Source organism: Pleurodeles waltl, chromosome 1_1 (genome assembly GCF_031143425.1).
Source record: "Pleurodeles waltl isolate 20211129_DDA chromosome 1_1, aPleWal1.hap1.20221129, whole genome shotgun sequence".
Lineage (NCBI taxonomy): Eukaryota > Metazoa > Chordata > Amphibia > Caudata > Salamandridae > Pleurodeles > Pleurodeles waltl.
Window position 1 is genome coordinate 568,093,118 of NC_090436.1, and position 14,869 is coordinate 568,107,986.

Sequence of the window (14,869 nt, forward strand, 5' to 3'; positions counted from 1 at the left end):
TCACAAGTGTATGCCTTTCTCCACTGGTTCTGGAGGGGGCTTTGTGCCCAGAGTGCTTCATCCTGCCAAGGACTGAGGTAGTGTATGCTTTTCTCCACTGGTTCTGGAGGGGGCTTTGTGCCCAGAGTGCTTCATCCTGCCAAGGACTGAGGTAGTGGATGCCTTTCTCCACTGGTTCTGGAGGGGGCTTTGTGCCCAGAGTGCTTCATCCTGCCAAGGACTGAGGTAGTGGATGCCTTTCTCCACTGGTTCTGGAGGAGGCTTTGTACCCAGAGTGCTTATCCTGCCAAGGACTGAGGTAGTGGATGCCTTTTTTCCACTGGTTCTGGAGGGGGCTTTGTGCCCAGAGTGCTTCATCCTGCCAAGGACTCAGGTAGTGGATGTGACACTCCACTGACGGTGGTGCAACATGCAAGCTGCCCATGCTCCTTGAACTTACCACCAGCCTCGTACGACTGACCACTGGGGATGGCAGCCATGTGTGCGGTGGTGCCACTGGCTCAGGATGTTGCGGGGCCGCTGGCGGCAGTGTCAGTAGCGGCGGTGCTGGTGAAGGGCTCAGTGTCTGAGGTACTGGCGGCAGTGTCAGTAGCGGCTGTGCTGGTGGCGGCCTCACTGACTGCGGTGCTGGCGGCGGTGTTGTAGCGGCGGTGCTGGTGGTGGGCTCACTGACGGCGATGCTGGTGGCGGGCTCAGTGTCTGGGGTACTGGCGGCGGTGTCAGTATCGGCGGTGCTGGTGGTGGGCTCACTGACGGCGGTGCTGGTGAAGGGCTCAGTGTCTGGGGTGCTGGCGGCGGTGTCTGTGGCAGAGGTGTGTACTTTGGGAGGAGGGCTCACAGACACACTGACAGAGGACACAGGGGATGTGCGAATGGTAGTGGGGGTGGTGATTGCACAGGAGCGGTGTGTGGTGATGGGCATGCCAGTGATGGAGGTAGTGGCTGAGGATGTAGTGCATGCAGGTGTGAGTGGAGACAAGACTGGGAGGGAGGAGGGAGACGTGGAGGAGGGGGACACAGTGGAGGCAGTGAATGTTGGTATGTGTGCATGGGTATGATGCTTGTGTGAGTGCCTGTGGGATGTGTGGTGCTTATGTTTGCCTGAGCCACCCTTGTGTGTTGAGGTGTGTGCATGCTGGTCTGATGGTGTGCTTGGGATAGGTTGAGGTACAGGGGATTGGGTCTGGGTGGAGGAAGTTGGAGGGAGAGGCTGGACACAGGGACAATGGCTGCCATCAGTGCTTAGGCCAGAGCCTGAAATGCTCTCTGTTGGGCTGCCTGGCCAGAATGAATGCCCTCCAGGTATGCATTTGTTTGCTGCAACTGCTTCTCTACACCCTGGATGGCATTCAGAATGGTAGACTGCCCAACAGTGAGGGATCTCAGGAGGCCAATGGCCTCCTCACTGAGGGCAGCAGGGCTGACAGGGCCTGAGGTGCCTGGGGCGAAGGAGATGCCCACCCTCCTGGGTGAGCGGCCACTGGACACACGCTGAGGGGCTGCTGGGAGGGCGGTGCTGGGAGGGGGGTTGCGGCTGTACCTGTTGATGCGGTGGGCACAGAGGGCCCCGCCACCGCAAGGGAGCTCCCATCAGAGGAGGAGTCGGTGTCACTGGTCTCTGCTCCTGTCCCCGCCGTGGAACTCCCCTCGCCCTCCATCCCACTGGTGACTTCAGACTCCATTGTCTCGCCCTCCAGGGCCATGTGGGATGCAACTCCCTCCTGCTCCTGTGGCAGTGCTCCTCCGCCTGATGATTCTAATGCACACAACAACATGGAGACCACAAAAAAAGGGGGGGGAGAAAGACATGTTCAGTGCATGCAATACCGCTACCGTTGGCGGACACTACAGACACAGCAGCCCTCTGCACTACGCCATGCACTTAGAGTTCCCTAATTATTCACAAGGCCATGGGGTACAAGGCCTATGCCCAATTGCTGCACATATGGAGGTCACAGGAGCCTGACTACATGTAGATGGCTCTTACCACTGGTGGGGTTGGGGTGCCACATAGCCTGTCTCACAGAGGGTCCTTGCCTACAAAGCTCGCCCTGGCCTAGGGGAACCCACAGCCCACCTCCCCCAACCAGACATCTCCTAATGCGCGCAGAGTCAGCTGAATGAGAGTGTACTCACTCCCTTGTGGCTGCTGTTATGCCCTCAAGCGCCCATCCAACTCCGGATATGCCACCGCCAGGATCCGGAACATCAGGGGGGTCATGGTGCGACGGGCACCCCTCCCACATTGGGAGGCCATCCCCAGCTGGGCCTCTGTCATCTTCTTGTTCCAGCGGTGAATGTCTTCCCATCTTTTCCGGCAGTGGGTGCTCCGTCTGTGGTGGGACCCCAGGGCCCGGACGTCCTTGCCAATGGCACGCCAAATATCCTTCTTCTGGTGGGCGCTGACCTAGAGGAATAGTACAGGGGAAAATGTAAAACTGTAACCATCCGGACCGTCACAGTCATTGACCCACATTCCAACCCTTGTCCTGACGCACATACACTCACTGTACGCTCATGCAGGCCTCAGTCCCCCCCGTATCTTCCATCCACACCAGTCCAAACAGGCATTGCCCACACAGCATGCTCACAGTGTACTCACCTGTTTGTCTAGAGGCCCGTAGAGTAGCGTGTACTGGGGGAGGACCCCATCCACTAACTTGTCCAACTCCTCCGAAGTGAAGGCAAAGGCCCTTTCCCCAGACACATGAGCCATCGTCGCTTCCAGACTGAGGTCACAGCAGCACTTGCAGTGCAGGTCCTCTCCTGTCGAAGGTCAGGTATCAAGTGAGTGAACAGAGGGAAAATGGCAGTCACGTCCGCGGCGGTGCATACCGTCACCGCCGGTGTACATCGTCATTGGCTCCTGGGACCCATAGGGCCCAATGTTAACCAATGCAGGATTGCGCCACGGTCTTCGACCGCCTACCGCGATGGTGTACAACGCCAGCGCAGTTACCTCATATCCCATTGTCCCACATTACAGGTCAGGCAGCCGCCATTTCAGGGGGCCACATGGCATTATTTTTTAATGTGTCACACATATCTAGGCCTTGCATACACACAGAGACAGGCACATAGTGGATTGACAAATGTGTGCAATACATTTTTTTTTTACTACCTCAGTGTTGGCTGACTCTGTGCTCGCTGTTCTCGTCCATAGGGCATGTCCACTGGGGCAGGTGAGGAGATGGCGGCATCCTCCGGTGTACAGACCGCTGGTGGACCTGTCGACAATGGAAGAGAGACATGTAATAGTCACCTACAGACTTGATCATGCAACAATCCATGAACTGTGTGCCCAGTTGGAGCCAGACCTGATTTCAGCTATCCGCCATCCCACAGGAATCCCCCCTCTAGTGCAGGTCCTGTCAGTACTCCATTTCCTGGCAAGTGGGTCTTTTTAAACTACAGTGGCCATAGCATCAGGGATGTCCCAGCCTATGTTCTCAAACGTGTTGTCCAGAGTGTTGTCTGCCCTGCTGAAACACATGCGCAGCTTCATCGTTTTCCCTCAGGTGGAGGATTTGCCTACAGTGAAAGGTGACTTCTATGCCCTGGGACATATCCCCAACATCATAGGTGCCATTGATGGGACACATGTGGCCTTGGTACCCCCCGCAGGAGTGAACAGGTGTACAGAAACCGGAAGAGCTATCATTCAATGAATGTGCAGATGGTGTGTTTGGCCGACCAGTATATCTCCCATGTGAATGCCAAGTTTCCTGGCTCAGTGCATGACGCTTACATTCTGAGGAATAGCAGCATCCCTTATGTGATGGGGCAACTGCAGAGGCACCGTGTGTGGCTAATAGGTGAGGACAAGGACCCTCTACCGTGTGAATAGTTGTCTGGGTCTGGGGTTGTCCCAAAGGGTTAGTGTGTGTCTAACAGTTCTCCCTCGACATTTGCAGGTGACTCTGGGTACCCCAACCTGTCATGGCTACTGACCCCAGTGAGAAATCCCAGGACAAGGGCAGACGCTACAATGAGACACGTGGGCGAACTAGGAGGATTACAGAAAGAACCTTCTGCCTCCTGAAGGCCAGGTTCTGGTGCCTCCATATGACCGGTGGTTCTCTGTACTACTCACCAAAGAAGGTGTGCCAGATCATCATGGCCTGCTGTATGCTGCACAGTTTGGCTTTGTGACGACAGGTGCCTTTTCTGCAGGAGGATGGTCCAGAAGGAGGTCTTATGGCAGCTCTGGAGCCTGTGGACAGTGAAGAAGAGCAGGCAGAAGAAGAGGATATCGACAACAGAAACAACGTGATCCAGCAATACTTCCAGTGAGACACAGGTAAGAAGACATCACTGCCTCCTACACCTCATCCAGTTGTTATACCTATCATATGTCTGTCACTTTCACCCAGTGTATGGACCCTGACCTGTCACTTTGCCTTTCCATTTCACAGATGTGGGTCCCACTGTGTGACCTCTGCTATGTTACCTTATGGACTAGAGCTATGCGACATAGGTATGTTGAAATACAATGGACATTGCTATTTTCCTCAGTTATTGCAAATACACATATGTGAAAGCACAGACTGACTCCAGATTGTTTTGTGATTCAAGGGTGTTTATTTCAGTGCAAATTGGTGGAGGGGGTTGGAAAATGGTCAGGGGTGATGGTGGAGGAATGTCCATGGCAGATTCCAGTTATTTGTCTCACAGGTGCATTGCCCAAAGGGGCACAGGAAGTGGAGCTAGGGCAGTTTAAGGATGGACAGGGTGACGAAGTGGGACAGAAGGGTGACATTCAGGGTGGTCTCATTTCTTGGTGGGGGTCTTGGCATTGTTCCCTGTCTTTGTCCGGGATCTCAGGGACCGTTTGCGGGGTGGTTCTCCATCTGCAAGGGGTGGGGTGCTGGTGTTGTGGTCCTGTGGCGGTGCCTCCTGTCCACTAGTGCCGGCAGAGGTGGTGGGCAGTTCATCGTCCAGGCTAGTGTCAGGGACCCCTTTTTGTGCCACAGTGTCCCTCCTGGTGTTCACAAGGTCCTTCAGCACCCCTACAATGGTGACCAGGGTGGTGTTGATGGACTTGCGTTACTCCCTAATCCCCAAATACTGTTCCTCCTGCAGCCGCTGGGTCTCCTGAAACTTGGCCAGTACCATTGCCATCGTCTCCTGGGAATGATGGTACGCTCCCATGATGTTGGAGAGGGCCTCGTGGAGAGTGGGTTCCCGGGGCCTGTCCTCCCCCTGTCGCACAGCAGTCCTCCCAGTTCCTGTTCCTCTGTCCCCTGAACCGTGTGCCCACTGCCACTGCCCCCAGGTCCCTGCTGTTCTTTGGTTTGTGTGTTTGCCTGGGTTCCCTGTAGTGGTGGACACACTGCTGCATGACGTGTCCTGGGGACAGAGCTATGGGCTCGCTGGATGGGTGCTGTGCTGGTGTTTCCTGAGGGGGGAGGCTCTGTGGTGGCATGTGCCAGTGTGTGGGGAACCGACTGTCCCGAGGTCCCAGATGGGCCGGGCTGGTCATCTAGATCCAGTTGGACAGAGCTGTTGTCATCACTGTGGGCCTCTTCTGTGGGGGGAGTGGACATGTCTGGGACCTCCTGCCCAGTGACGTTGGGTAGGGGCCCTGCAGGGATGTAAAGGCATGATTATTGCATCTGTGTGTGCCATTGTGTGCAATGGGTGGGTGACCATGTACCCCAGTGCTTACATTCTTGTGTAGGACCTTGTGTGATAATTGTTTTGGGGTCTGTGTGGGTATCTGTAGTGGACATGCTTTGGTGATGGGTGTCCATGCTTTGTTGTTGCATGCAGGGCTTGGTGTTGGGATGGGTGGTTTGTGATAGTGGGACATATGTGAGGTGTTGGAGTGATGGGGGTGAGGGTGAGGGTGGAGGTATGTGACGGCATGCAGGTAGGGGGGTAGTAGTGGTATAGAGTTGAATTAAAAGAGTCCATTCCTACTGCTACTCCTGCAAGGCCCTCAGGATGCAGTATAGCCATGACCTGCTCCTCCCATGTTGTTAGTTGTGGGGGAGGAGGTGGGGGTCTGTCGCCAGTCCTCTGAACTGCAATCTGGTGTCTTAAGACCACAGAACGCACCTTCCACCCAGGGTCGTTCCACCTCTTCCTGATGTCATCCCGTGTTCTTGGATGCTGCCCCACTACGTTGGCCCTGTCGATGATTCTGTGCCATAGCTCCACCTTCCTAGCTATGGAGGTGTGCTGCACCTGTGATCCGAATAGCTGTGGCTCTACCCGGATGATTTCCTCCACCATGACCCAGAGCTCCTCCTCAGAGAACCTGAAGTGTATTTGCGGTGGTGCCGTGGTGTGGTGTGGGTGATGTGTGAGGTGGTGTGTGTTGTGATGTGTGAGGGGATGTGTTTTTTTGTGTGTTGTGTGAGGTGCGTGGATGTTGTGTGAGTGATGGTGTTGTGTGCCTGTGGATGCTAGTTTGTTGATGATGGTGTCCCTCTCTGGCCTTCTTTAGTAATTTTGGTCATAAGGGTTTGTGGGTGATGTGGGTGTGTGTTTTATATTGGATTGGGTGTGTGGGAGTGGGGTTTGTATGTGTATCTGGTGTGTGTATTTTGAATTGTGCAATGTGGTTGTGTTTTGTAAATGTGTGTGTATTTTGAGCGCGGTGGTGTGTACCGCCAATGGAATACCGCAGTTGAAAGACCGCTGCGTGGATTCATGGGCCGTGATAGTCTGGGCGTATTCCTGTTGGCGTGACGGTGGAGGTTTTGTTATCGCCAGTTTATCACTGACCTTTGGTGTGGCGGACTTGTGTGGGTGTCTAGATTTTGGTGGATTCCGGGCTGTGGGTTGTAATAGCTGTAGTGGAATTCCGTCGCCGCAGAGGTGTGATGGCGGTCTTCTGCACGGCGGTAAGCGGGATTTACCGCCAATGTTGCACTGAGGGCCGATGTTCCTACATTAACAATTAGTCTGAAAACTTCATCTGAGAGGTATAATGAAAACACAAAATAGTATAAAAAATATAATAAATGATGGCAATATTTTCATTTTTTGCTGCAGATAGAGGAGAAGGTAAATGGAGGTGCTTTAGTTATATGCAGGGCATTGGAATTATGTGGCAGAGAGGACCACATTATGCAACATGGTTGACCAATTTATGTGGGAAGAAAAGTCAAGTTATGTATTTACAACACCAATAGCTCTAAGTCAAGTTATGTATTTACAACACCAATAGCTCTAACTCAGGCAAATGCGAGACCTATTGCATTGCAAATGCTTGTTAATCATGTCACATCATATTGTCAATTACATCTTTCTTACATTTTCTAAATTGGTTTGGGTAGCACTCTAAACTTTAATGCCAGTTGATACTGCTTGAACTTAATATGCATTCCTCTGGGACATTGCCTGCCACATGTACCATAGCTATTGGGGGCTAAGCATAGTTTCTTGTTAAACTATATTGTGAGCTAACCAGTTTGTGGTTATTAAATTGTGTTTATTAGAGGTATTGCCCTCCCAATTTAATGACCAATTTCTGACACCAACAATTGTAGTAATATTTTCTAAAATCATGCATACATATAATTAAAACAATACAGTATTTGATACCTTTTTCTGCTTGTAGTAATAAAGGGAACCATCATGCTTTAGAACAAACCATCTCTTCCTCCAGCCCTTTAGAATTCCTGAGTGTGTTCGCTTGTGTAGGTATCCACGGCATGTTGGTTTAGGGGTGTTTGGGCAACGACTAATATCCGAGCCCACAACCAGAACCAGGAGATCAGGACCTGTGAAGTGCAATTTTTTAACATTGTCATCTTAACCATTTTTATATGAACATAAAAAATACATTATTTTGCTAACTAATTGTTTTGCCTGGACATGGAGAGTCAAACTGATTCTGATATTATTGTTTTGTTTGTGAGCATATTTTGGATACACTTATCTGAGGTGTAGAAAAGTACTATGACACCTGCATGGATTCTTGCATAGGTACTACATCACATTTTATTTCTTGAAACAAAATTGGGCCTTTTTAATATTCTTTTTGACAATATAGATGATTCCTGTCTAAAATAGATTTATGGTTGTAGCTGTATTTATTTCTTTATCAGGGGTGAATTACTTTTGGATTTAGCCCCCATTACTAGTGGTCTGTTAAAATCCCTGTTATTTCCCAGCTTTAGAATTACTGTTACAGATCCCATTACAGTAGTCTTGTCTTATTCTAGTCCAGCATATGAATTACTCATGAATTTCCATAAGTAAGTAAATCATGCTGACTCAGAGACATGACTCATAAAGATTTCTTCCACTAAGTAGAGTGTTTAACTCCTACACATTCCCGAGTAAATCATATCTAAGTCTGAAGTAAGCCACAACTACAAATGTAGATGTTTAATTTTAGGAGTATTTCAATCGCATATCAGGAATAAGATACAACAAATCACAGAAAATGCTGTGAGGACTGAGCTGACAATAAAAACAAGTCACAAGTAATATAAGGGATAAAATACCCCCTGCTATAAATTATAAGGCTGACTTCCCTTACAAGGTTATAGAACCCTGAGGTGACTTGCAATATCCATATCTTGTATGGCAGGTGGTATTTTATCCCATATAATGCATGGTCACACCATCAGTTTTCACGCAAACCACTTTAAACCTTGCATAGCTCTTTCATGTGAAAGAAAGATATTATGGGGGTCATTACGACCCTGGCGGTTGACGGAGAAGTGGCGGTTTTACCGCCAATAGGCTGGCGGTAAAAAAATTGGAACTATGACCATGGTCATCCGCCACTTCTCCGATCAGACCACCATGGTGGAGACGACCGCTGGGCTGGAGACTTGGGTGTCCAGCCCGGCGGCCGTCACAAGACCGCCGGCGGTATCATGACCCGGCTTACTGCCATGGATTTCATGGGGTTTGGAACCGCCATGAAATCCATGGCGGTAAGCACTATCAGTGCCAGGGAATTCCTTCCCTGACACTGATAGGGGTCTCCGCAACCCCCCACCCCCTCCCCCGAGTCCGTCCCCAACACCCCCACTCCTTCCCCAGAGTCCGTCCCCGACACCCCCCACCCCCCTGCCACCCCCCAAAGGTGGCAGGACCCCCATCCCCACCCCTACCCCGACATCACAACACAGACACACACCCGACACGCATGCAGGCACCACCAACACACATTCCCGCACACACACAAATAAACATGCCAACAGACACACACACAGTCATACACGCACACCCTCATTCAGACATACACGCACACATCCATACAGACATACATACAGACAGACACACACACATTTCCATTCACACTACACCCCCGCATGTATACACGCACTCACACACCCCCTCTACATACTCACACGCACACCCCCATGCACCCACACATCACACAACACCACCCGCCCCCCTCCCCTAACGGACGATCAACTTACCTTGTCCGTTGATCTTCTGGGAGGGGACGGGATCCATGGGGCTGCTCCGCCGCCACCACACCTTCAACAGAACACCGCCATGCCGAATCACAGAACGTGATTTGGTGGGCGGTGTTCTGTTGATGTGGCGGTGGAGGTGGAGCAACCTCCACTTCCCTGCCGACCGCCAGTATGGATGCTGGCAGCTCTCCGTCCGGAAAAGGACGGAGGGCTGCCAGCAGTCATAATACGCCGAGCGGAAAACCGCCACCACTGGCGGTCCTCAGCACGGCGGTCCCTCGGCGGTCTTGTCAAAAGACCGCCGAGGTCGAAATGACCCCCAAAGTTTGCAAACATGAAAAATAAAAATACAAGCTCTAGTGCAACACTAAACACATCTGAAATCTGTTAGATATTGGTTGCAAAAATATATTAAAACCAGTCAGGGTGTAGCTTCGGTGGGGTGGGGCGGTGGTACACAACTCCCCAAATAAATGTATTACCTAATAAATAGTTGTGTACAGAAACTTTCAGTTGGGTATGATAAGGTGTCTGTCGGATTTCACCTGGGATTTTTAAAGGATTTTTCAGACAAAAACACACACATACACTCTGATCTCTAATTTAAAGGTCTTAAATCATGATTATTTTACAAAATACTATGGGGCATATTTAAGAGCCCCTTGTGACACCTTAGCGCCGCCATACAGTAATTTTTTTATGCTAAGGCAGCACTAAAGTGGCTTTTCTGCAGGGCCATATGTACAGAGTGGTGCAATGCATGCATTGCACCACTTTGTAACACTTGCACCACATTATGCCTGTGACAGGCATAATGTATGCAAGGGGGGTGTTCTGGCACAATGTTGATGCTGTTGTGCTAAGGACCGCCATGGTGCACCGTATTAGAAATGCGGTGCAACCACGGGGTCGTTAGGTGCCGCGGGGGTGGGGGCGCAAGAAAAGTGGCGCATCATAGCTGTTGCACCACTTTTTCTTAAATATGGGCCTATGTTTTAAGTACCCCTGATAACCTGAACCTCTTTCCCTTTCCACTGACACACAATCCCCCTTATGTGCTGCTTCTCATATAATGATTAACATGTTATGCCTGTGTGATTGTCGAAAATCTGAAGCCAACCCCCTCACCCAGTCTTACTCACCAAGCTACATGAATGTAAACTGTTCAATATAAGTTAGTTTTTTGTTTAAAAAGAAAGCTGAAGTGGCTAGAAACATAAAGCAGAAGAAAGATAAACAATGTTTCATTTTTATTGCTTTAAACAGTTGCTCCGTGACCTGACCTGCCTTTCACCTCGGCTGCCGGCTCTGTCATTGTGATGTCAGAAATCGACTGTAATAAGGTATTACAGTTGATTTCTAACATCCTTTCTTTATAATTGGCGACTGGGTGCATCACAAGTCATCGATTATAAAGAAATTGGAGACAGGCATTTATACAGGGATTGCAGAATTTCATATACTATAGTGTTAATGTTAGTTGCAATTTATTTAGCCCACAATATTGTTAAATACCACATTTTTTGGAGTTCGTATGTCCACAAGGTGTTACATTGCCCCACACATACAATGACAAAAGTGGACATCATGCTTCTCTCCTCCACAATATTACAATTTAGAGGGAGGTGGCAGTGGTTGAAGTGGCTCCAACAGAAATATCATCAGCTTTATGAAAAAAGAATGTAAAAGAATTGATACTTGATATTAAAGGTGCACTGCAAATGCGGTCAACTTTGCTGATACCAAAAGAATAAGGGGCATATTTATACTCCGTTTGCGCCGAATTTGCGTCGTTTTTTTCGACACAAATTCGACGCAAAACTAACTCCATATTTATACTTTGGCGTTAGACGCGTCTAGCGCCAAACTCCATGGAGTTAGCGTAATTTTTTTGCGTGAACACCTTCCTTGCGTTAATGATATGCAAGGTAGGCGTTCCCGTCTTAAAAAATGACTGCGATGCATATGCGTCGTATTTATACTCCCGGGCAAAAATGACGCCCAGGAGTGGGCGGGACTAAAAAAACAGCATTTGCGCCGGATTTTAGCGCCTGGGTCAGGGCAGGCGTTAAGGGACCTGTGGGCTCAGAATGAGCCCAGAGGTGCCCTCCCCTGCCCCCAGGGACACCCCCTGCCACCCTTGCCCACCCCAGGAGGACACCCAAGAATGGAGGGACCCACCCCAGGGACATAAAGGTAAGTCCAGGTAAGTATTTTTTTTTATTTTTTTTGTGGCATAGGGGGGCCTGATTTGTGCCCCCCTACATGCCACTATGCCCAATGACCATGCCCAGGGGACAGAAGTCCCCTGGGCATGGCCATTGGGCAAGGGGGCATGACTCCTGTCTTTACTAAGACATGAGTCATTTCAATGGGGGATGGGCGTCGTAAAAAAATGGCGCAAATCGGGTTGTGCCGATTTTTTTGCCTCAGCCTGACTTCCACCATTTGTGGACGCCCATACGCCATTTTCCCCCTACGCCGGCGCTGCCTGGTGTACGTCGTTTTTTTTAACGCACACCAGACAGCGCCGGCGGCTAACGCCGGCTAACGTCATTCAATAAATACGGCGCCCGCATGGTGCTTCAGAATGGCGTTAGCCGGCGCTAATTTTTTTGATGCAAAACTGCGTTGGCGCAGTTTTGCGTCAAAAAGTATAAATATGGGCCTAAATAACAGATAAATTGGCACATTTTATATACTGTTGGTGGTTTCATCTACATAGGTATGCATATTTAAATTTGGTAGTACCGTCAGGTGTCCAATATACTGCCTGAAAGCACCAGCACAAGGCGACAGTCTGATCAATGCACTATATAAAGATGAACAGCCTCAGCCAGAGAAGATGCTAAGGGCTGTACCAAGCTACTCTTATCATCATTAGAAATCCTAAAAGACTCTTCCCATCACCAACACCTTCCACCCTATAGGTCTAGAAACATCATTGGACTTGATTCACAAAGGTAAACATAAACTTTTGTGTAAGTTTAGGATTGTTTGCTATTCACAGAGATATTTTACAGGTAGTATATTTATGACTGTGCAGTCTCCGCACATAGAAAGTTAGGACTGCCTTATCTTTTTATGTGCATAGGCTCCACAGGAGTAAAGATATTACCATTAAAATACCTTTGTGAATAGCAAACAATCTTTGTGAATTAGGAGTCATGTGCTTCTAAATGCCATAACTAGCTTACAATTATCAAGAATTCGGGATTACTCTGCTGGTATAATTGCTGTTATTGGTGTTAGGTGCCAAGTACATCGGTCACCTGCAATATCTGTCTTGTGTTCCTAATCTTAAAATTAATTTCCTTAATTAGTATTAAATATGTTACCTTGAGAATTACGTTTTAAGTATAGTTAAGCAGAAAATGTTATAGTCGACATGTACCTATTCTGAGTTAATTTATTAAGTTCATGAGGAAAGGTGATTGATGCTTTGGCAGGGGACAGGTGGAGGTTGTGATTTGTTGTGAGTTTTTGGCGTTGGAAAAAGTACTCTCAGTTAGAGTCAGCCTGGGGCCAGGTGACTGGAATTACATGTCCAGCCGATCAGCTCCACATTGAAGTGCTTGCTGAACCTCATAGGAGCTGGGGCCACAGGCCCATAATACATTGTCCTATCTACTCACCTACTCTCCATAGCGAATGCATTGCCGTCTCCCTGGGAGGACAGATGTGCAAGGATGTATTGCAGTGCTTCAACATCTTCAAGTGGAGAAACAGAGGCATGGAGTTTGTGGGTGCATGATGGTCGGGTCTACAGGTGGCTCCCTGCAGATTCTCTTCCTCTGTCTCTCTTTTCTCTCTCTCTTTCACTCTCTCAGAATGTCCTCAAACGGGGCCTTCATTGTTGGCTGTGGCTCTCGTGTGAGGGGAACATGCGCTGCAATTAAGTGTCCATTTGCATGGGGAAACATTTGGCTGAATAGCAAATTTGCTGCAGCTTGCGCATGTGCAAATGTAAGAATGGCCATCTAGGTGTCATCTTCAGGGGCCACTTTAAGACACCTGGTATATTGAGACCATTAATGTCTCTAATGTCACAACCTAAGCATCTCAGCTGTTTCTCTTCCTGTTGTGTGAACTGTCCTACTCCGTCCTTAAATCTGCTGAGGTTTTTTCTCTCCTAGGTATATGACTTTCCATTCTGATTCTGGCCCTTGCCCTGAGCTGACTAAGCCCTGTCATTTTTTGTCCCTACTCTGGTAGGACACTTTGCTTTATCCTGCACCTTCTGCAAAATTTTGTCTTGTCCCTACAATGGTATGAGATTGCGCCTTATCCCAACACTAGTGCAAGACGTTGCTTTTCCCTACCATGGCATGAGACAGTGCCTGTCTATACTCTAGTGTGAGACACTGCTTAGTCCTTTTCCTGTTACAAGACTTTCTCCCCCTCTGTTCTATACAATCAAGCCACTGACAGTAGTCACTATAATCTCCATTTCCTTCTTACTACGTAGTTGCATCCTTTGGCCTATTGCTATGTCATGTACTGCTTATGATTCCAATAATCTTCAGTGAAGTTGAGGAGATTCTTTTAGGGAGTCCGATAAAGATCAATCATTTATAGGGAATCAGACTTGAGTAAAAAAAAGAATTCTTAGATCTCACCCCTGATCCATTTTTCTTGCAAATAACTGACACATCCAAATTCCAATATCAAGATGCTGTTTTTTCATCTTCAACCACTTCAATTACAGGGCTACATCTTTAATGGCCTGGGATACTTGATTTTCTACTACCTGGTTTTTGCCGACATTGATGGTCAGGAGCTGAGGGAGTGATGGTTTGATTACACCTGTTTCCTGGCAAGAACTCACTCAGATTGTAACGCACAAAAGGCCCACTCTGTATACTAATTTGGTGTTACAGTAGCAGTGATGTAAGGACACACACCACCTACATTTAGACCAGGATTTTGTGTGTCAGAATATGAGTGGCGTATTCAAGTTGTGCTGGATGGTGTACAAAACTCTTTCTGGACTTGGAGGTTCAGGTGGACTACATCTATCCAAGGGAGGAATGAACAGGTCCCTGTAGAGGATATCACATGGCACCCCTCTTCCGAGCACAGAATTTTCCATTTACAGCACCAATTCACAATTGGTGGCTAGATGGAAAGACGGTTAAGGCAAGTATGCATTTACAAGTAGCATGCTTTGATATGAAAGGGGGCATGGCTCATGATAATGAGCCAATGTGTGTCACTTAGACAAATGTTCCTTTTACAGAATATACGTCTGAGGAGACTGTTCACAACCGCTGACGGGACATTCATTTGGACCCCACAATCCTAGGTCAGAGGCTCTGCAGGCCATATCTGACCATACTAAGGGGATGCTATTATGAACTGCACCTAATTGAAGTGTTGCCTTCTCCATTTCAAAGTCAGACTCGGTTCTTGGACGAACATCTAAGCAACAGGGTCAGGGCCACGCAGCATGGGCAAGATCACTGCAGTTTCCTGGT

At 48.9% G+C, this 14,869-nt stretch overlaps 1 protein-coding gene across 1 annotated transcript in view; it reads right to left on the minus strand.

Moving 5' to 3' along the window:
- LOC138285815 (uncharacterized) overlaps positions 1 to 14,869 on the minus strand; it is a 569,249-nt gene that overhangs the window by 182,928 nt on the left and 371,452 nt on the right. Inside the window, exon 8 of the mRNA XM_069226216.1 lies at positions 7,555 to 7,733. Coding sequence (XP_069082317.1) covers positions 7,555 to 7,733 — 179 coding nt within the window. The remainder of the gene's footprint in view (positions 1 to 7,554; positions 7,734 to 14,869) is intronic.